At 57.6% G+C, this 20,430-nt stretch overlaps 1 protein-coding gene across 1 annotated transcript in view; it reads left to right on the forward strand.

The window, feature by feature from the left end:
* The first annotated feature begins 8,854 nt into the window (after positions 1-8,854).
* Positions 8,855-20,430, forward strand: part of LOC149124659 (uncharacterized) — a 37,378-nt gene continuing 25,802 nt past the window's right edge. The window contains exons 1-9 of the mRNA XM_089303312.1: positions 8,855-8,884; positions 9,561-9,693; positions 9,969-10,130; positions 11,506-11,632; positions 11,914-12,125; positions 13,149-13,290; positions 13,596-13,678; positions 16,325-16,485; positions 16,570-16,735. Of these exons, the coding sequence (XP_089159438.1) occupies positions 8,855-8,884; positions 9,561-9,693; positions 9,969-10,130; positions 11,506-11,632; positions 11,914-12,125; positions 13,149-13,290; positions 13,596-13,678; positions 16,325-16,485; positions 16,570-16,735 (1,216 nt within the window). The remainder of the gene's footprint in view (positions 8,885-9,560; positions 9,694-9,968; positions 10,131-11,505; positions 11,633-11,913; positions 12,126-13,148; positions 13,291-13,595; positions 13,679-16,324; positions 16,486-16,569; positions 16,736-20,430) is intronic.

Raw genomic sequence — 20,430 nt, forward strand, 5'->3', positions numbered from 1 at the left:
CAGGGGCTCCTCCCTCCCCCAGGGTTGAAACTCCCTAAGGACAGACCCTCCCCACCTTAAGGTCCCCAGGCCGAGCACAGGGTAGGATGATAGCTCATTCCCACTGAGTCCCATCTGTGTGTCTTCCTCACGATTAACATCCCTAAAATGAGCAGCATGGGTCCTGGCCTCTAGGACCAGAGCTGGTGATGGTCTTCTGTCATGTGGCTCATGAGATAAAAGCTCATCTTTCAACAGGTGGCATCGGTTTTGATGACCCGAGGCAATGACAGTAGGCAACACGCACAGAACGTGGGCTCTAGAAGGGTGGTATTGGGTGCATGTGCACACAGGGCCCTGGGGCAACACCCCGGGGTTACCGCATCTTACATGAGAAGAACAGGAACTCACAGGGCATCAGATTTCTGGAGGCCACGTCCGGGAAAGCCTCTGTCTGTGCTGAGTCAGATTCTGTGCTGTCAGAGGATCAGCTGGGAGGATGGACACCCACAGGGGGACAGTCCTGTTGATTGGTCACTGGCTTGCTGTGACCTGGGACATGCATGGCCCTTGCCCTCTCTGGGTTCAGCCCCTGGTTTAAAATGGACAGATCTTCCCGGGTGGGCATTGAGCAGAGCAGTTAGCAATCTGATTGGGATGCCCACATCCCATAGCAGAGCGCCCGGGTCCCAGCCCCAGCTCTGCCCCTGATCACAGCTTCTTGCTAATGCACACTGGAAGCAGTGATGCCTCAAGTATCTGGCTTCCTGCCATCCACGTGGAAGACCCGGGTGGAGATTCAGATCTTGGCTTAGGCCTGGTCCAAGCAGGAACATTTGGGGAGTCAGCCAGTGGGTGGGAGAACTTTCTCTCTCTCTCTCTCTCTCTCTCTCTCTCTCTCTCTCTCTTCGAGTACATAAAATAAATAGATATGTTAAGTGAAGGAAATGAAACAGACTGCTGTTCCTTCTGAGATTCTACCCCAGCACCACAAGGGAGAGAACAGGCAGGGGCTGGAGGGAGTGAGGAGGCAGAATCTAAGAGGTCAGAAGTCTCCACGCAAGGTGCTCCAGGCTCCTCTCCCAGGCCTCTGCGTGCAGGGAAACCTGGCCTCAGCGACAGGGCCTGCCCGTGACCTTGTCCCAGTGCAGCAATGCAGCGACTCTGCTGTGCAGCCCTTTCTGCCCTCTCCCCCTGCACAGGTGGAGGCCCCCGGACTGTCTGGAAATGACATCTGCCCCCCAGGCTTCTTCTGCCCCAGGGGAACAGGCTCTCCAGTGCCATGCCCGCCTGGGTTCTACTCCTCTCTCCCTGGCCTGCACAGCGAGGACCAGTGCCAACCGTGCCCTGCAGGGCGCTCCTGCAGCCAGCCCGGGTTTTCCCGTGTCCTGGATACAGGGCTTTGTGATGCGGGGTGAGGGGACTCTCAGGACGAGGAGGGAGGGGACCCCGAGCTCTGACCTAAGCCTGCCAGGGCCCTCATGGCACAGATCTATCCTGCAACCCCAATGTCTTCCCCCAGCCCCTGTGAGAGGCACTGGCCAGGATAATCACTCCCCAGGGCATATGGGCCTGGACACATGCTCTGGCCCCCATCCGTGACCTTCCACAGCCCCAGGGCAGCCTCTGCACAATCCATGGGCATCTCTGCCTCAGACACCTGACCTGCCCAGCAGCCCAGGGCCCAGGGCCCAGGGACAGAATGTTTGGGGAGGGAGTCGAGCTTGTTCAGGAAGACTCTGGGCCCTTCCCGAGACTGCCTCCTGAGGCCTACTACTTAGCTTCCCACTGCAGAGGCTACAGCCTGTATTAGGGTGAGGGCCTGGAAGAACACCTGCCACATTTGGGACCCTCTCTGGTCCCCAGGATGGCCCTTGGCTGTGGCCACATGGGCCTCTTCCCTAAGCACATGCCTGATGTCCTGGACCCTGACAGCTGGCTGACCCTGGCACTCTGGAAAAGGCCCAGCCGTGATCCTTGTGTGCTCTCAGGTACATCTGCCTGGGAGGCAGCATCAACCCCTCCCCCTCCGACCCGACCCAGGGATACAGATGTCCTCCTGGCTTCCGCTGTCCTCCAGGGGCCCACCGTGAGCTGCCCTGTGAGCCTGGCACCTTCAGCCCACTGCCTGGGGCTGACTCCTGCTGGCCGTGCCCAGAGGGCACCTCCTGCCCCCAGGCTGCCACTGTGGAGCCCACCACCTGCCCCACAGGTAACCCCAGCTGGCCTCCTCCTCACTCCCTGCCTACCTTGGGGAACCCCTGGCTCTTCTCAGCTCCATCCCACAACTCCACCCCTGGTGCTGCTTGAGACCCACCTCCCTGCACACCAGATATAAGAAATGGGCTCACAGTGTACGCCCCACCCTCCTGCCCACCTGAGCCCCCAGTGGGCTCCCCGGAGGATGAGTATGCACAGTGCTCTGCCTGCCAGGCACGGGGAGGAGGTCCCAGCCTGGTGGGCAATGAGCTGACTCCTTAAGAAACACCCATCCAACCCCCCAAATGGCACTGCTGTAGGTGTAGTTTGAGACTCTGGGTCACCTCTCCAGTCCCATGGCCAGGCTGGTGCCCTCAGGGGTGCCCATGAAACCCAGAGGAAATGCTGGAGTGATGGAGCCCATGGCCCCACTGTCTCCAGGACACAACTCCCCGTCCCTGCCCTACAGAGCAAGAGCACACCTGCCACTGGTGCACCTGTCCCTACAGAACAACTCAGAGCTCAGGGCTGGCACACACACACTCCCAGCCCACACACTTGCTCTCACAGCCACACTCACACTCACACAGCCCCTACCCATGTCCCCTGGTACCCCATGGCAGCAGCCTCTGCACCCTCAGAGCTGCCTGGCCCCTGTGTTACATGTGACGGAAAGGTTGGGGGGGGAGCTGCTGAGTTGGATACTCCCAGCTCATGCCAGCCTTGCCCACAGGCCACTACTGCCCAGCAGGGACGGCCTCTGCACGCCCCTGCCCAGAGGGAACACTGAATCCACGGGAAGGCGCCTTCTCCTCCGGGGCCTTCCAGCCTTGCCCAGCAGGGAAGTACTGCCCTGGAGAGGGCAATGGGCAGCCTGAGGGTAGGTCCTGAGCTGCGTCCTGCCACTGCCCCCTGTACAGTCCCCGCCCCTCAGCCTTGTGCAAGTGCAGGGTTCTGGAACCACTGCAGTCACCCTAGACTGTACTCAGCGATTCTGGACAAGTCCCGCGAAGCCCCCAGCCTCAGTCTCCTCTCCTATAAAATGGGAGACAACAGGACTCACCTCCCACAGTCACTCAGACAGAGGCCGTCACGATGGGCGTAGCTCAGGGGTCCTCTTCCACCTTCCTCCTCCTGCCTCTGGGATCCTCCCCATCACCGAGAGCCATCAGTCCCGCAGGCCCAGGACTCCACAGCTGTTCAGGGATCCACTGTGTCCCCAACTTTTTCCTCCTTTGAGTTCCAGGATGCTCCTGGGCTCCAGGCAAGACCCCGGCCATCCCCAGTGCAGGCAGGGCTCAAATCCAGGCTCTGGGGTTTCTGCTGCTGCCCTCGAATTCCACGTGTTTCTCTATCCAAGGACCCTGTGCAGCTGGCTACTACTGTGAGGGAGGGGCTGCCAGCCCCACACCCTGGAGAAACCCGGCCTTCCCCCTCAATGGGCCCTGTCCCCGAGGCCACTACTGCCCACAGGGGACTCTGTACCCAGTGCCCTGCCCCCCGGGGACAATACGGAGCAGCCCAGGTAAGTGCCTGTCCTGTGCCCTCCTCTTTCTGCCTGCAACTGCCCCAAGTGGCTTCCTCCACGTGGTGTCTGGGGCCATGCCCCACGCTGGCTCCACGGACCCCAGGGACACCACAGCACGAGAGGATCTGCTGGCCCCGTTCCAACTGCCACTGCATGGCTGGGTGTGCTGCGTGGTCTGCCCCTAAGACCTGGCACACCGCCAACTAATAGGCTGCAAACTTGGAATGCCAGGGGCTGCTTCTTTCACCAGACTGTGCTATGCTGGGTTCCAGGTCTGGGGCAGGGTGAGGAGCCCAGCGGTTGGCATTCCAAGGTGAGGACAGGACACTACATGCACTCTGCCCCTTCCCGTGCAGGGGGCTCCTCAGAGGGGAGCTGCAGGCCCTGCCCAGCCGGCTCCTTCTGCCCAAGCCTGAGCCTCGGGTCACCTAACGGGACATGCTCTGCTGACTCCAGCTGCCCCTCGGACCCCAGGACCTCCAGCCCCACGGCCTTCCCCTGCCCCCAGGTACCTTCTGGGAGCTCCCAGCAGGTAAAGCCCAGTCCCCAGAGCCCCAGGTCCAGCCCAGACTTCAGGCAGGTGCTCTGCCCTCCCACTGTGGGCAGGAGTGTGGCTCTCAGTAGCTGCAGTGAGGAACCCCAAACCCACATCTCCCAGGCGGGTTAGCTTTCTCCAACTGCCCCCATCCCAGTCTCCAAACCTCCTGCGCTCCAGGTACCCCAGCCTGACCAGACTGGCCTGACCTCAGAGATGTCACCTTGTATCCGATGTCCAGGGTCACTTCTGCCAGACAGGAGCTGCTTGGCCTTCTCCATGCCACCACGGACTGTATCAGCCTGCCCTGGGCTCAGACACCTGCCTCCCGTGTCCACCGGGCTCTTTCTGCCCACATCCCGGCACTACAGTGCCCAGGCTCTGCCCAGCACACACCTACTGCCCAGCCGGTATGTCCAGGATCCCTCACCTCCCCGTGCCTCCCAGCCCCACACCTCCCAGGCCCTCTTCCTTCTCCCACACCCCTGCCTGCTGTCCATTCATTCATTCACTCACTGAATCATTCATTCATTCAAATGCCACAGAGTGCCTCTGACCCATCAGGCCATGTGCTCTCACTAAGGCCCCCAGTATGAATGCACTGCCAGGCTCAGCCTCCTCTCACTGTGCCCACACCTCACTCCTCCCCACCCACCTTGCTTTCTTCCCTCCATCTGAGACCTGCCCATCCCTCCGGCCCTGAGAGCTCTGGCTGGTTTGAGTCCCATTGCTCTGAACACACCATGCATGAATCCCCCTCACACAAGCACACCGCCCCCAAACACACACCCGCATATGCAGGGTGTGCACAGGCAAATGTTGTCATGCACAGACTTGCATGTGAACACACACAAGCAAACATGCTCACATGGACACGTGTGTCTATACAAGCTCACCCTTCAAGGGAAGATACATGCATGCACACATGCACATACACATATATGCACCACCCCCAGGCAGTCGGCAGACAGAGGTGTGCACAGAGGTTCACGACCTTGGCTGTGTCTTAGGGAATCCACCTGCCACTCTTGGGGACTGTGCGCGCTGGCCCAGTGTCCCTACAAGTCTCTGGGACTCTAGCTGAGCCACGCTGGCCGCCATGTGGGGAGGCAGGGACCCTCCCACCTGGCCCTCACCTGGCCCCTCACCTAGCTCCCCAGCTATGTGCTCACTGCCCCTCTCTCCGTGGGCATCCAGGCGCTCCCTCAGAGCTCTCCCCGTGGGCAGAGTCCTCCTCGATTCCACCTGAAGCGTGTCCTCGCTGTGCACCTGGAATATACCAGCAGCCCATGTGCCCCAAGCACATGGAAAGCCAGGGGCTGCTCTGGGGCTGTGGTCCTGGATGTGGCAAGTGGCAGGGCTCTGCGCAGGAGGGCGCTGCAACCCTAGGAGGGCACGGTGGCTCCCAAGTGACAGCTGCCCAGGTGGCACACACAAGGCCTAGACTCAGTCCCAGCGAGCCTACAGGGTACTTGGTGCACAGTAGGCACCTCACTGGGTCCCTTGGCTGGAGATGTGGCCCCCTCCACTTGGGCGACTCCCTTGTGACAGCTGCGGGCCTTGTCCTCTGTGTAAAAGACAATCACCTTGGGGAGAGACTGAAGACAGCACCAATTCGCTGTGCCAGAGCCCTGAGAAGCCAGCAGGGGGAGCCAGCAGGAGCCAGGCCCGCTGATATGAGGGTGGGGGCCTTGGAAGAGATGTGCTTCAGGGAGTGGAGGCAGAGGGTGGCCCAGTGCTGGTGTGCCCCGAGCCCCCAGGGCCTGCCTACATCTGCTCCACCCCCACTCCGTTTGCAGGAACCTGGGCCCCCACTCTGTGTCCTCCTGGGACCTTCACTCCCCAGGATGTATCCGGTCTTCAAGAAGAGAGGGCCTGCTCCATCTGCCCCCCTGGTCACTACTGCAGGTCAGTCCTCTCCTGCCTTTGTGTCACAGGCACTCTAGGTGGGGGTGGGGGTACAGCTGCAATCCAAGCATAGCTGTCAGGGCCAGCAGTGAGACCCCGCCCCGCCTGGACGCCCAGGCCTGAGCACGGACGATAAACCTACCTGCTAGGGAAGGAGGCCAGGGCACAAAACCGCAGCTTCTGTAAACAGAAAAGACAAGGGCAAAAGGCAATGGAACGCAGCGAGGATCAGCCTCAAGGAAGAAACAGCTCTGCTCAGTTGCTGCCATAGCACAAGCACGCTTCTCACAGGGGCCGCCAGGGGGCGCCAGAGCTCTCTGAGCGAAGGGGGACAGTTCTTCCTTCCGCTTCCGGTGGTCTGGGCGAGGTAATGAGCGGTGCCTTTAAAGAGGAGGCTCGGAGAGCCTGAGGGCCTCCCCGCGAGGGTGCACGGGACACGCCTGCACGGCTCCACACCTGTGCATGAGGGCATTCTCACCCGAGAAACCCCTGGGGCAGCTCTGGTCTCCAGGGCTGGCTCGGGAATTCCGCGGCTCTCCAAGTGGCCTAAGGCCCTCGCCGGACAGTGAGCCAGACTGGCAGGGAAGCCTGTGTGTGTGTTGGGGGGAGGGTCTCCTTCCATGGTAAGTCCCTGCGCTCGCTGAGGACGAATGCCCAGCAGCTCCCCTGGAAAGGGGGCAGGCGTCCTCCAAGGAAAAGGCGCAGAGGCTCCCTGCGAGAGTGAGCTGCTCTGAGGCAGGTTCTTACCCTGCCCGGAAGGTTTGTCTCCCCCTGCTGGGAAAGTCCTTCCCTAGGTCTAGCTGGCCTTCTCCCGCTGGGCAGCCTGGGGACAGGAAGCTGGTGGGATACCTGCCTGTCCCCCTCTGCCCCCTGTTGCACAGCAAGGGCAGCAGGGCCCTGAGCTACCCCAGGAGGACTCTCCCTGCCGGCGGCAGCCCCAGTCCTGACCCTGATCCCCCCGCACACCCAGCCATGGGCGCTGGGGAGAGAAGCAGGAGCCAGGCTCAGCAGCGAAGTGCAGAGGGGGCTGCAGGCCCCACGCTGGGCCCAAGCCCTGGTCACAGCCTCCTCTGCTTAGTGCTGTCAGTCGCACTTGTGTGTACGGCGTGTGGCACATTCCCCGGCTCTCCCGCGGCCGAGGGGAAGTCCTCCACACAGAGCCGCAGTGAAAACTCTCAGCTCCTACAGGGCCAGGTGCAGGCTCCAGGCTCAGAGGGTCCCTGCACCCACCCCAGGCTCCTGGCCTTTCTCCTCTCCCTCACTGTAGAGGACAAGTGTGGGGGAAGTGTCCTGCCAGCTACTGCAGAACCTCTCCCCCAGCCTGGCCCTTTGGAGCTGAGCTCTGGACATACCCTGCTTCCTCTGCTGTGTCCTGCGCTGGCTTCCTACTTCACCCCCCATTCTCACAGTCACTGCCTCCAGGAAGCCTTCCCTGACCTGCTCCCTAACCCTCACCCCAGCAGGAGCCCCAGTCATCTCACAGGCAGTCACCTTGTTTCCTGTGGCTTCTGTGGGTTCCCCTTACCCTGGAGATCCTCCCAGTCTGAACACACTCACTACATGGGTTCCCCTGAGGCCCTGCCCAATGATTCCAGAATGTTCTCTGACACCAAGAACACCCCCTTGGGGCCTGTGTGGGCTTCAGGACCAAAGCTTTCCTCGGACACCCTCCCAGGTCGCCAAGCGCTGCTCCCCTGGAGACGTCCGCCTGGCTGCCACCAGAGAGTGCGCGTCCCCGCACCAGCACAACTGCAGCTCCTTCTGCCTCTCTGGGGGCGGGGAGCTCAGCACGGAGCTGGGCGTGTGAGTGAGAGAAGCCGCCGAGCGCAGAAGGAGCGGCCTACTCCAGACGGGTCCTCCCCACCCCCACAGGGCCCCACCCCAGGGTGTTGGTGGGACCCAGCCCTGGTGGGAGATGGAGCAGAGGGCAAGCTCTTTCCGGAAGCTGCCACCGGTCAGAGTTCCCCAAGGTGACCCCAGTAGTGATGCGGGGCAGCAGCACAGGGCTGGGGAGGTGTAGGTCCCACAGTAAAGTGTGTCCACACCCCATATCCTGAACCGACTGCAGATGCTGGCACTGACCCAGGCCCAGCAGTGGGTTGGTGGCGGGGGCAGGGTGGGGACAGTTCTGTCCCTAGCTCTGATCATCCTGCTGGCTGTGGATTGGATGCAGAGTGGCCATCCTCTGAATCCAGAATATTCCAGGCTGAGCAGCTCTCTCCCCTGCTGCCTCCTCAGGACACCCAGAACAAAACTGCTGAGTGCAACCAACAGTCCTTTGTCCCGCATTTCCCTGGGGCACAGCCCACATGGTGGTGGGAGGCAGGGATGGGAGGGGGCCCCATCAGCCTTTGTCAGAGACCACAGCTCCTCCTTAGGGAGGAGTCGCTTTCCTTGGGCAGAGGGCAGAGGGCCATGCAGGAGAGACATTCGCAAGGGCAGGCCCTGAAGGGCTGAGCCTGCTCCTGCACTTGGAGAGAGACTGATGGGGGCCCTCCTTTCCAAGAGTTCTGAGGGCCTCAGGGGCCAGGACAGCCCCTCCATGCCCCCGAGGCACCCCCACCCCCCCACCATCTCTCCTGTCCTGCAGCTGCCGGTGCAGGGTGTACGTCTCAGCCGAGGAGATCTGTGATGCTCAGTGCCTGGCTAGTGCCCCCCGGCTGTCCCTGGCCTGGGGCCCCAGCAGGAAGCTGAGCCTCAATGTGATGAGCCAGGCTGGGGACAGCATCCAGAGGGTGAGTCCCGCTCGGGAAGGGGCAGGGACGGGGGGGCAGCCTGTGCCCGCTGGAGACTGGGATGATGCTGCAGAGGAATCAGGCACGGAGTCTAAAGAACCCAGCGGTGGAGGGGCAGCCCATGGCCAGTGGCCTTTCCCACCTTGTCTTGCTGTGTGCAGAATTCTCCTTCCGGTGGATGGAAGGGCAAGGCAGCCAGCGGTGGGGAACAAGGTTACTCTAGAATGGCAGCCATCCAGTTTTGATGCTGGAAGGGGACTTAGAAAGCATCAGCCTCTCCTTGCAGCCTGTGAAGGGAGGCCTAGAGGTGGTGGTGCACCCCTCACCATGGTCCTGCGAATGGCATGAGCCCTGCCTGAGCCCACCCCGAGCCTCCGGCTCCCAGGCTGGAAATCTGGCCACAGGGCCAGGCTGCATCTTGGGGCCACCACAGGAGAGGCAAGTGACCCAGAAGAGGGCATGGATGGACACAGGGCGCTTTCTGAAAAAGGGCTCAGGGCCCATGAGACCATGTGGGAGAGATTGGTGAGGAAGGAGATGACACTGAGGGAGGACGGAGGTGAGAAATCTGAGCCCAGGTGTCTTCCAGGGCCACCTAAGGGCCCTGTCCCGGCTCAGGTCCCTCCATCTCTGACACCCTTCCCCAACCCTGGCACATCACACTGTGTCTTAATAGGAGGTCCTGGGCACTCTGGGCCCAGCCCAGCTCTTCCCAGCGAGCGCCAGGGTTCACCTGGTCCAGTTTGGCCCCCAAGGCATCTTTGGCTTCATCGTCAGCACAGCAAATGTGCTCAGCCCCTTCCTGCAGGGTAAGCAGAAGGGCGGACTTCCTGGGGGGAGTAGGGGAGCTGGGTGCTTCCAAGACAAGCAAGTCAGAGGGTGCAGGGCCCACAATGGCCTCTGCACCCTGGGTGTTCTGGAGACCTGAGTCCTGCCCAGGGCACAGAAAGCCATGGAAGATAGACATCCACAGGGGCAGGCCCTGGAGGGCTGAGCCTGCACCTGCATGGGAAGGGAGACTGATGGGGGCTGGTGCCTCCCAGGCAGCCCAGGCCCTCAGTGTGCCATCCCCAAATGCTTCCAGGACCACTTGAGAAGAGCCCCCCACTGCAGTGGAACTCTAGGACCAAAGGCCCCAGGCCTCTCAACACTGAGCACCGCAGCATTGGTCCCCATATTCCAAACCCAGTGATCTGCCTGGTGGTAGGGGACGTGATCCTCTTCCAGCTTCACATTCTTCCCCACAGTGAGTTCCCCCTGTCCTGCATGCTCCGCTCTGTTCTCCCTCCCCTGCCTCTCCTGCACAGACAATGCCTTTGCAAGGCTGGGATGCTCAGGCCTGCGCTGTCTCCGTGCTCTTGGCCTGAGTCTTCCTTGGCCCCCATTTCCTCATCTGCAACAACAGGGAGCTGAGCAATGCTCCAGGGCCAACAGAAGGTGATTCCTCCCTGAAGCCTGTGGGACTGCGTGGTCTCTGAGCCTTGAATTGGTGAGGACACCCCCTGCCCAGGGCCCTGGCCTCCTGCACACCATCTCAGAGACCATGCACATAGTCATCCAAAACAGGGCTGAATCCCTATGGGCTGCCCTCAGAGCCCCAGCATTGAGTGGATGAGAAAATGCCCAGCTCAAGCCTGCTTCCTCTGTACACACAGCCCTGCACTGATGGGGGACACCCTCACGGCCTTGGTTTTATTCTTTCCATGCCGTGCCTCTGGGTCTCTTTCCCTGAGATCTGCTATACTGAGTACTGGGTCCTCATCCATTCTACTGAGCAGTGCTTTTTGGAGCACTGCTATGGGGATGGAACTGTGGCATCTGGAACCCCTGTCACTGCTCACACAAAGTGACACAGAGTTGGTGGGTCCCTCTGGATACCCTGAGATGCCCAGTGACTTGGCTGGATGAGACAAGGACAGGCCCAAGGGAGCTGCAGCCCTGGAGGAAAGAGGCAGAGACAGGCGGGCAGGAGCCCAGGGAGTAAGGGTGGCCTGTGTCAGAGGGAAACAAACCCATAAAATGACCCCCATAGAGGACTTTGTGGGACTGGGACCCAGACTACCATAACCCAGTGAGAGGGGCATGACCCCACCCTCTCGAAACCTTGCATTTGTAACTGTGTGGAGAGTCCAGGTACACTCCCCGTTACCACCCTCGAGCCCCATCTTGGCAGTGGGGGCTCAGGAGGAAGAGCTGCTAGCCATTCTCAGGAAGGCCTCCCGGGCACAGGGAATGACCAGGCCTGGCTGCCCTGGGTTCCTGCCAGAGGCCCCATCTGCCCCTCAGCCATCCCTTCACTCAACCGCCGCCCAGCATGCATTGAGTGCCTACTGCATAACAGTCCCATGATGCACAGTCCCACGTCTGAGCACGCGGGACTTGGGCTGTGTTCTCCACAGTGGGCAGCAGGCCTGGTGGCCCTGCTCAGAGTGGACAACTCTGTGAGGGTCTCTCTGGGTGGAAGGAAGAAGGGCTTGACCTGACACGGCTTCATTGCAGACATGTCTTAGTCCCCCTGACTCACCAGAGCTCAGAGTGCTAAGCTCCTTGACTCTGCCTTACCCTGGGCAGGGACTGGGGTGGCCCCCGGATCCCAGTCCAAGCCCATGTCCACCCCCCAGACCGCTCAGCCAGTCACTTCCCTGTGTACCAGAGGCAGCACCTGTTCAACAGCAACCCCCACTGGGACTTCGGGGCCTTCAGGAGACTGGGCCTCCTGGTACGAGAGACTCACCTCCACTTCTCAAGGTAATTGGAAGTCATGCAGCTAACAGCCTCTTTGTGGATGAGCAGTAGGGGGACATGGGAGGCTGTGACCGTGTGGGAGGCAAGGACAGAGAGACCGTGGCCAGGCGTGGCCTCCTGTGCCTGGTGTTGTGGGCAGCTTTGCTAAGTCACCCCGCATTGCTCCCATGTGTGGGGGGAGGCCCAGCCATGGCCCCAGGACACCCAGACCTTGCCTGATGTGTGAGCCCCTCCAGACCAACTCCCAACATTCTGTCTCTACCCCTCCCCTGTGCCACCCCCAGGTTTGCCCATCAGTTCCTAGATCCGGGTACATACGTGTTTCAGGACAACGGCCGGCCTGAGAGCACGGCTGTGGTGCTGGTGAAAGAGGAGGGTGTGGCCTGTGGCCCTGGGCTGTCTCCCGTGCAGCCCCCCTCCCCGTATCAGCTGGGCAGGCTTGGCATCCTCAGGCACAGGCCAGCAAACCTGGGCCCAGACTGGACAGCGATCACAGGTGTGGTCCAACAGAGCAGCCCGGGACCCAGGGGTGAGAGGATGCATCTCGGCCCCCGTGTGAGCCAGCCACATCTGTGGCTCCGGGCATGGCCCCGAAGACTGCAGATGGGCCCAATGACACTAGCCTGGTGCAGTGGTCCTGGAGCTGGGGTTCCAAGTGCAGAGAGATAATGCAGTGTCCTCCATGGGGGTCACCCTTCACCCCTCCCCCTCCCTACCCCTCTCACCCTTTCAGTCCTTAGTGGAGATGGGGTGGCATGGACACCCAGCAGACACCCCTCCTTCCTTCCTGCTTGTCTGTCAGCAATCTGCTAGGTGCCTCCAGGCTGGGCTCAGAAACAGAAACACAGCCTTCCTGGGGGGGCAGAGAGAAATCAACCCTGCCATGACTAAGGCTCTGGGGCCCTGAGCTGGGAATGATGGCTCACATAGACGCATACACATACATACACACACACTCATACCTATATCACACCTATACACCAATACCTACACTCACACTCATGCATGTGTACTCACATACTCCCCACATACACGTACTCACCTTCACACACTCATACACACTCCTACATACATTAACACACACACTTGCACTCATACATACTTATACACATGCACTCTCACATACATACATACACACTCTCACACGGAAATGCTCTTCTACACACACAGGCATGCACACTCATACATACACATGTGCTAGCAAACTCACACACATTCTCACACTCACACAGTCACATACATGCACAAACTCACACATGCTCTAGCACAGTCCTAAACTCACACATCCATAGTCAAACACACACATATTCAAACTTTTAACACACACACACACTTGAGCACAGGAAGACACAGGGTGAGGGAGAGTCTCCCAGATGGAGACTCACAGGGAACTCCCTGGAGCACGAAGGCATCTGTGAGCTAAGGCCCAAGGGCAGCATCTCAGAGGTCAAGCTCACTGAGGCAAAAGCCAGACCCCATGGCCCTCACATGGCCCGGCCCCCTCCTGCCTGCCTTCCAGGGACGTTGCTGGCTAGTGGCTTGGCTACCACACTGCTGACAGGCTTGGTTCTCCTGCTGAGACCTCCAGTGCCCCAAGTTTGCCCCATGAGGGCCTGGAGACCCCAGTGGCGAAGCCTGGGGCAGCCTGCCATTCCTGCTGAGTACATCCTCCTCAGGGATAGGTGAGTCTGCCCCCTGCCACACATCCCAGCCCTGCTCCCCCCCCCACATACATCTCCCAGCCCTGCCTCCCTCCACACACACACACATACACACACACACACCCCAGCCCTGTCCCCTCCACATGCATACATAGCCCTGCACCCTCCTTGCACATACACACACACACACACATTCCAGCCCTGCCCCCTGCACACACACACCCCCCAGCCCTGCCCCACCCAGGGCCTGTTGCAGCCATCTTGGCGCAGTGTGGTCTGGGCACTGAGGCCTGCTCTCCTTCCAGCCTCGTGATCTATGAAGACCGTGGTGCTTGGAGCTCTGGGGAGGGAGCTGATTTCAAGGAGAAGGCTGTGACCCAGGGCGCAGGTACCAGGCTGGGTGTGGTGAGTCCCCTCCTCTCTGCCTGTCCCCTCACCACCACCAGGCCTGCACCCAGGCTTCCACTCAGGAACCCAGCCTGGGCACAAATGTCTCAAGTGCCTGTGGCATTGACAGCTCATGAGACACATGGTGCTGCCCATGTGACACTAACAAAGTCACCTGCAAGAGGGTAGCTTTTGCTGTCTCATTTTACAGACAGACAGACTGAGGGGCAGGAGAATGAGTGCCCTGCCTAAGGTCCCCAGGGCTGTGGCCATCTCCTTCCTGTGCTGGTCAGTTCTCCAGGACCCAAGGGCAGCTCCCCAGTCCAGGCTGCTTTTCCTTTGTCCACCTCAGGGGCAGCAGTGGGGACTGTCATGGAGGGCCATCACCTGCACCTGCCAGCTGCTCCCTAGAGCTCAGGAGGACCTGGGGACTCCCCACTGCCCATCACTTGGCACCAACCATCAGCAGGAATTGTGAGCAGAGGGGCAAGGGAAAGTCACTCCTAGGATCGGGATGCTTCATCTACTTAGGGCTCTGTTTCTCCACACCCCCTCCACACTTGTTATTTTATGTTTTTTTTTTTTTTTTGAGTAGTCGCCCTAATGGATGTGAGGTGCATCTCACTGGGGTTTTGGTTTGCATTCCCTTAATGCTTTGTGGTCCTGAGCATCTCTTAATGTACCTCTCAGATGTTTGTGGGTCTTTTCTGGGGAAATGTCTGTTCAAGTCCTTTGCTCATTTTTTAACCACATTGTTAGATACTTCATTGTAGTTGAGTTTTTTTGATTGGACAGTTTAATTCACCTAGATCTCAAGTAATTACAGATAAGGAGGAACTTACTTTCTTCTTTTTTACTTGTTTTCTGCCCTGTAGTTCTTTTGTTCCTGCATTACTACCTTTTTGTGTTTAATTGGTTTCTGTAGTGAATGCTTTCATTTATTTCTCATTTCCTTTTCTGTATATTCTATAGGTATTTTCTTTGGGGTCACCATGGGGATATCCTTTAACATCTGAAAGTCATCACACCCTGATCTGTGTCTGTAACAGCTCAGCATCAATAATGTCCAAGACCCTGCTTCCCACACAGCTATGTCCACCCCGTTGTCATTGGCAACATCATAGAATTACATCTTTGTACACTGTGGGCCATGAAACATGAGCTAAGTCTTTTTTTTTAAAGATTTATTTATTTATTTGAAAGTCAAAGAGTTACACAGAAAAAGAAGGAGAGTCAGAGAGACAGAGAGAGAGGTCTTCCATCTGCTGGTTCACTCCCCAATTGGCCGTAATGGCCAGAGCTGCGCCGATCCAAAGCCACAAGTGAGGAGCCAGGAGCTTCTTCCAGGTCTCCCACATAGGTGCCAGGGCCCAAGGACTTGGGCCATCTTCTACTGCTTTCCCAGACCATAGCAGAGAGCTGGGTTGGCAGTGGAGCAGCCGGGACTCAAACCAGTGCCCATATGGGATGCCAGCACTGCAAGCAGTGGCTTTACAGCTACGTCACAGCGCCGGCCCATGAGTTAATGTTCTTTAAGTCCCTCTTGTGGAATTAACAAGCTAGAGTTATAATACTACCGGCTTTTAGATCAATCATTTTTAACAGTGTATTTATGTGTTAAATTGTGTGGAATACCAATTATAGAGTTTCAAAACTTTGCTACAACAATGCTAGCGTTTCTCGTTGCCCAAATCTCACCTTCACTGAGAACTTTACTCTTCCTGGCATTTCCAGTTCCCATCTGGTGCCCTTTCACTCCAGAGCTCCTGGGAGCATTTCTTGCAGGGAAGGTGGGAATGAGCTCCTCAGCTTTTGCTTACCTGGGAATTCCCTAATGTCTCCCTCACTGTTGAAGGACAATTTTGCTGGACACAGAATTCCTGGGAGACAGCCTTTTCCTTAACCCCTTGAACAGAGCAGTTGGGAAGGGGCCTCCTTCACGGCTGTCCTACCTCAGGTGGTTGGCCATCAAGGTACCACGGGAAGGATCTGCAGAACTTGGGAGCTACTTGGGCAGAGGCTAGGCGGGGGACTGCCTGGATGGAGACCCCCAATCCCTGCTCCCATGAAGCCAGGAGCCCCTCGGCCAAGCAAGTGCCTGCCAAACAGATGCCTGGGCTTGGGGATGTTGGAAGAGCCAGCTGGACATGAGTCTGTGGCACAGTGGGGAAAGATAGGGCGAGAACAGGGGAGTGTGGGGCAACTGTGGGAACTGGAGACAGAGATGGACACAGGGAGAGGGCAGGACAGACCTAAAGCCTCAGGGAAAGTGTGGGCAGACCCTCAGGAAGGTGGTTGAGGACTGGGAGACCCACCCTTAGGGGAGGCAACTGCCTGCCCAGCTCTGCTGCCAGCTCTTGTCAATCACAGCTACTCAGAGGAGGTTCTTCCTGTGGCCCCTGCTGCCGCCTTTCCCTGGAGTGTCCTTCCTGCCCTGCTCACATCGGGCCTCATCCCACTTTCCCTCTCCGTGGGGTCCTCCTCCCCATAGCCTGCCTCTTCCTGCAGGCAGGCCTCCCTCCTCTTCCTGCAGCAGGCCTACAAGTCCCAACCTCTGAGTAAGGGAAGAAGGGGCTAAGTCACTCCCAGCCGGGACCACTCCCAGCTGCTCATCCCAAAGTCTCACTGCCCAGACCTCTTCCTGCAGGAGCACCAGTCCTGGCCCAGACCTTGGAAGACTTCAGCATCCGCACACTCTACGACAAGCTTGAGGACCAGAGCCTGCACATGGCAGCCCAGCTGAGCAAGCACAGGAGTGACGCATTGACCTTCTACAAGACTGCCAGCCAGCAGCTCCAGGGGCTCCAGGTCAGCTGCATCCCCAGAACCTGGATCTGGACTGAGCTCAGAAGGGCACAATCCCAGATCACTGATGCATCCTGGTTCCCTCAGGACTTTCTGCAGGGCCTCCATGCAACAGGGCTGCAAGCTCTGGGCAGTGGCCAAGACTCTGAGAAGGGGGCCAAAGCCACTGCCCAGACTGACGCCCAGCAGTGTGAGGAGGCTGGGGGCAGCCACACTGCAGCTTCCACCCCGAAATGCCAGCAGCCACTGACAGGTGAGAGAGGGGTGGCCCGGCAGGACAGCAGGTGGACGGTTATGTTATCCACTCACATTGATCATCTCACTCGGTGCTCAGCAGCAAGGTCGTCACCAGACACCCCCACCCCAGTCCCAGAAGGCAACACAGGGCCCAGAGCCTTGGGATGCGATGGGCCACATGACCCACTTATCCTGTAAGCTCCCATGGAAGAGAGAGCCCACGCAGCTCTCTCCTCTGCTAGAGGAGGGAGCCAGCCCAGCCCTCCTACACCAGAGGCAAGACCCTGGGACCCCAGTGTCTCCAGGGTGGTGTCCTCCCAGCCTCCTGGATGCAGCTGTAAACACAGGATAGTATCACCTCACTGAACCCCTGCAGCTGTCCCAGGAACCCTGTGTGTGATGTGATCATCAACTCCATTTATAGTGGAGGGAACTCGGGCTTAAGGAGGCCAACAGTCCTGCCCGAGATCAGGCCAGAAACCCATCTCAGCTCCACACCCGCCTCCCTCTGAAAGGCTACAAAGTCACTGACCTTACCTGACCCGAGGCCCCAGGCTCCCATTCCCACACCCAGCCTCAGGCCTCCAGGAGCTCCTGATCCTTTCAGGGAGAAGGGCCAGCCCCGCCTGCTGAGTCACATCCCCCATTTCCTCAGTGCAGGTCGCCCTCCAGGTAGGAATGGGCCCCTTGGATGTGTGTTTGGGCCTCAGGTTCCAGCACTGGGAGCCCATATGGGGTCCTCAGATGCAGGGGCCTCCAGATGCAGGCCCTGGAGAGGGGCCCTGGGGAGCAGACCAATGCCAGAAGCCTGCTCGTGCTGTCCATTACCCAGCCTGGGGCAGGCCTTCCATGAGCTTCTCTTCAAACCAATCCCCCTTTTCAAATGTTCTTTGGAACGCACCTGGCTGGGACATGTGGCCCAGTGAGTGGAAAGGACCAAGACAGCCACGTTCCTCTGAAACCTGCCTGAGACTGTGTAACCCTTTCCTAAAAATGCCAGACTCCTCTCTGCTCATGGCTCAGCACCAGGCCAAGCTATCACTAATGACAAAACAGAGGATTCATTTTTTTTCCTATTTTTTTTTTTCAAAAAATTGGAGATGATGAAAATTCAATTTAATAACAATAAATTAATAATAGTAAAACAATTAAGCAACATTTTAATCAATTACCCTATAATCTGGAAACCCCAAACATCCCACTGCTGACCCAGGAGACTGTCCTCATGTAGCTCAGGTGGGCGTGGGTGCCACTGGCAGCTGCAGGCTCCAGGCTGTGAGCAGAACACAGTATATGGCAGGAGGGAGTGGCACCATGAGAAGTAACAGAGGGGACAGAAAGGTGGGGAGACCTCTAAGCATTTCTGGGCCTAGAGAACAAGTGAGAAACAGATGAGACGCACAGGTCATCAAGAGATGGTGTGTGAAATTAAAGTGTTCACATACAACCATGGTCACATGTTGCCCAAGGTCCTGTGCACGTACATCAGGATGGAGCACGGCCATCTCAGGTGAGGGGGAGGTGGAAGTGCTGCTGCACAAGAGGGAAATCAGAGTTAGAAGGTGTCATGTGCAGGATGCCACCATGGGGAATGGTAGGAGTGGTAGGAGGAGATGTCTGGGAGAACGAGGGCCCCATGTCCAGCTCACTCTGTCCTGTGTCCTACTTCTGCAGGCGGCACCCCCAGCACCTCTCCCCCGGGCTTCCAGCCGGAGCTCGACTGAACCATTGCTGCCCTGGCTTCTGCTCTTTCCCATGCATGCTGGCCATCCATGGGGGCCGGCAGGAAGGTGAGGGATGTACGGGGCAACGGGCACACCTGTGTGTGTAGAAAAGGTACACACCCAACACACACACTCACACACAAACCACACAGCCACATACCCATGTGCGCATTCACACACACACACATACACACCTTCCCTGGGACCTCCCCCTCCCTGCATTCAGATTCCCAGGGGGCTCTCCCTGTGCTTATAGATTAAGCCCCAGTTTCAGCCCTGTCTCTCCTCCTAGGCTGTCAGTTTTCTGGCCCATAGCATGTGGTCAAGCAGCGACAGGACTCCTGACTCGTGGCTCAGAGCAGCCTGTGCAAGGGCAAGTGCACACTTGGACTCCAGGCAAGAGACCCGGCCTGAATGAGTCAGGGCACACACTGCCACTCACTGGAGCCCCCTAGGGCAACAACATCCCAGAGGCCTGGGACACTAAGGGACAGGCCACAGTCCATATCAGGGTTTCACTGCTACCAGGCAAGTGCTAGGGCCCAGGAGCACCTGAGGGTTGGTAGCCACACACATCAGGGCACTGCCTCCAGGGCTCCAGCAATGCTGCTCTTCTGTCCATCTGTCGCTGTACTTTTCTGGGCCCCGTACCCTGGAGGAAAAGTTACAGAATTGTCTGTTTCTCCAAGGCCTCCAATCAGCTTGCTGAGCAGACTCTGTCCACCTGCCAGCCGGACATGCTCCTGATGGCCCAGCCTCCACCTTCAGACCAGTTCATAAGGTGAGGCAGAAACCAGCGTCTCAGGAGCAGGTGAGCTCTCAGGGGCTTCACCTAGCACCCGGCACTGACAGTCTGGTTGTTCAAAACAGAATCCATTCGAAAGCCTGAGTCCATTTGTTTGCAGCTACTAGGTTTCAGGCTCCCCCTGCCCAGGACTGTCCCATTGCTGTGGACACCCTGGCTTGTCACAGGGTCCAGTGACTGAGTCATCCAGAACACAAGTACTCTATTGTTCTGTCTCCACACTTCAGAACAGGGCCACTTCACACTGATGGAGCCCAGGCCTCATCCTCAAGCTCTTTATCATCCTCCTCCTTCTTCTACCTCCTCTGGGGTTATGGCCACAGGTTCTCTGCTCTTGTCCACGTCCACCCCAAGGCTGGTGTCATTCTTTTGTTGCTTGTGTTTTGACTTTATTTATCTTAGCAACTTTAGTCTATTTTTCCTTTCATTCACGTTTTCCCCTGAAACCTTTTATTTAAGGAATACAAACTTGATGTGCTTCATATATACAACTTTAGGAACATGATTTTTCCCTCTGTACCTGCCTTCCCAACCACACTGCCACTCTTCTTCCTCATCCCTCTACTATTCCCATTCTTATTTTTTACTAAGATCTATTTTCCATTAACTTTATACACATAAGATTAACCCTATTCTAAGAGTTCAACAGGTAGCATAAAAACACCGTTCCTTAACAGTTGAGACATGGCCTGTTCAAAATCATTGCATTTTGAAGTGTAAATTTTACTTCTATAGATTACTTTTTAGGCGCAGATTAGGGAGAATGTATGGTATTTGTCCTTTGGGGACTGGCTTATTTCACTAAGTATGATGTTTTCCATTTGCATCCATTTTGTTGCTAACAACAGGATTTCATTTTTTTACTACCATGTAGTATTCCATGGTGTACATATCCCATAATTTCTTTATGTAGTCTTTGTTTGACAGACATTTGGGTTGATTCCATATCTTAGCTATTGTAAATTGAGCTACAATAAACATGGGGTACATATTGTCTTCATACATTTCCAGAAATTTCTTGATTTCCCTTTTGATTTCTTCAAAGATATTCAGGAGCATGTTGTTCAGTCTCTGTGTGTTTACATGTTTTAGAGATTCTTGAGTTGTTGATTTACAGCCTCATTCCTTTGTGGTTAGAGGAGATGCATGGCATGATTTTGATATTTTTGAATCTGCTGACTT

The sequence above is a fragment of the Oryctolagus cuniculus genome, chromosome 9 (genome assembly GCF_051225735.1).
Source record: "Oryctolagus cuniculus isolate XC-2025 breed Fujian yellow rabbit chromosome 9, ASM5122573v1, whole genome shotgun sequence".
Classification (NCBI taxonomy): domain Eukaryota; kingdom Metazoa; phylum Chordata; class Mammalia; order Lagomorpha; family Leporidae; genus Oryctolagus; species Oryctolagus cuniculus.